The sequence below is a fragment of the Nicotiana attenuata genome, chromosome 3 (assembly GCF_001879085.1).
Source record: "Nicotiana attenuata strain UT chromosome 3, NIATTr2, whole genome shotgun sequence".
Lineage (NCBI taxonomy): Eukaryota > Viridiplantae > Streptophyta > Magnoliopsida > Solanales > Solanaceae > Nicotiana > Nicotiana attenuata.
Window position 1 is genome coordinate 54,575,872 of NC_031991.1, and position 1,490 is coordinate 54,577,361.

The 1,490-nt window shown below is 42.9% G+C and overlaps 1 protein-coding gene across 1 annotated transcript; it reads left to right on the forward strand.

The window, feature by feature from the left end:
- Positions 362-1,030, forward strand: LOC109224385. Its single transcript, XM_019388964.1, has one exon. The coding sequence runs from the start codon at positions 362-364 to the stop codon at positions 1,028-1,030; it is 669 nt and encodes a 222-aa protein (XP_019244509.1).

The following is a 1,490-nucleotide window of genomic DNA, read 5'->3' on the forward strand; positions in this document are numbered from 1 at the left end:
CAGTGGCAAAATGCAAGAGAGAGTGGACTCACATGAATCGGCGATAAAAGGCATTGAGGTTCAATTAGGACAGATATCAATGGCTCTGAATAATCGCCCCCAAGGGACGTTACCTGCAGACACACAAGTCAATCCAAAAGAGCAGGGCCCGAAACAGCTTATGGCAGCGAGTCTAAGAAATGGTAGAGACCTAGACCTAGAGCAAGAAATTGCTCGCGAAAGCCGACTAACTGAAACACTTGTTCCAGTACCCATTGAGGTAGATGATTCAATAGGGTTAACTGAGGTAACGATACAACATGCACAAGATAGCACGAGCAAAGAAAAAGAGGTTGCGAAGGAAACTAAGGTAGCATAAGAAATGACAATAGAAGCAGTGCCTGAGCAGGATAAAACTCAAATCACAGGAAGGAAGCGACCTCCAGCACCATTCCCACAGAGATTGGCCAAATATCAAAAGGATGAGCAATATAAGAAATTCATGGAGATGGTGAAACAAATCCAGGCGAACATTCCACTGATTGATGCCTTGAAGGAGATGCCCGGTTATGCAAAAATGATGAAGGACTTGATGTCTTGTAAGTTCGATTTTCAAGACTTGGCCACTGTTACACTGACTCAGACATGTAGTGTTGTTGTGACGAGACCCATAGCTGAGAAGTTGTCCGACCCAGGAAGTTTCACAATCCCATGCACAATAGGCAACTATGCTTTTGCTAAAGCATTGTGTGATTTAGGGGCAAGCATAAACTTGATGCCCTTGGTTATCTACAAAAGGTTAGGCATTGGAAGAGCAAGACCCACATCCATGTTACTACAACTAGCCAACCGGACAGTGAAGAGGCCATCAGGTATCCTTGATGATGTACTAGTGCAGGTTGGAAAGTTTGTGTTTCCAGCGGATTTTGTCATTCTGGACTGCCGGGTTGACGAGGAGATTCCCACAATTTTGGGAAGACCATTCTTGGAAACTGGGAGAGATCTAATTGATTGTGAAACTGGAGAGCTAAAAATGAGACTGAATGATTAAGAGATAACATTCAATGTGCAGAAGTCTATGCTGCGACCAAGTGAATTTGCTAACTGCTCTCTAGTAGAAGCTGTGGATGTAATTTTGGAGGAGGAAGATGAGACTCTAAACACTAAAGACCCTCTAACAGCCTGTCTCATGAACTTAGAAGAAGTAAATGGAGAGGACTTGGCGGAGTGGGTACTGATTCTTGAAGGCCAAGGGTTTTGGAAAAGAGAGCTCGAATTTGAGTCTTTGCACTTAGAAGAAAGAAAGACTCCTCCAGCTAAGCCATTGATCGAAGAGCCACCACAGTTGGAACTGAAACCACTACCACCTCATCTCAGGTATGCTTTCTTAGGACCTAACTCAACTTTACCTGTTATTATCTCATCTTGTTTGCAAGCCGTTGGTAATTTTTCCCTCATATTTCTAAAATACATATATCCACTTTCAAAATAGTTCATATGCATCATCATTT

Coding starts and splice junctions, on each gene's coding strand:
- LOC109224385 (XM_019388964.1), top strand. CDS start 362: ATGACAATAGAAGCAGTGCCTGAGCAGGATAAAACTCAAATCACAGGA.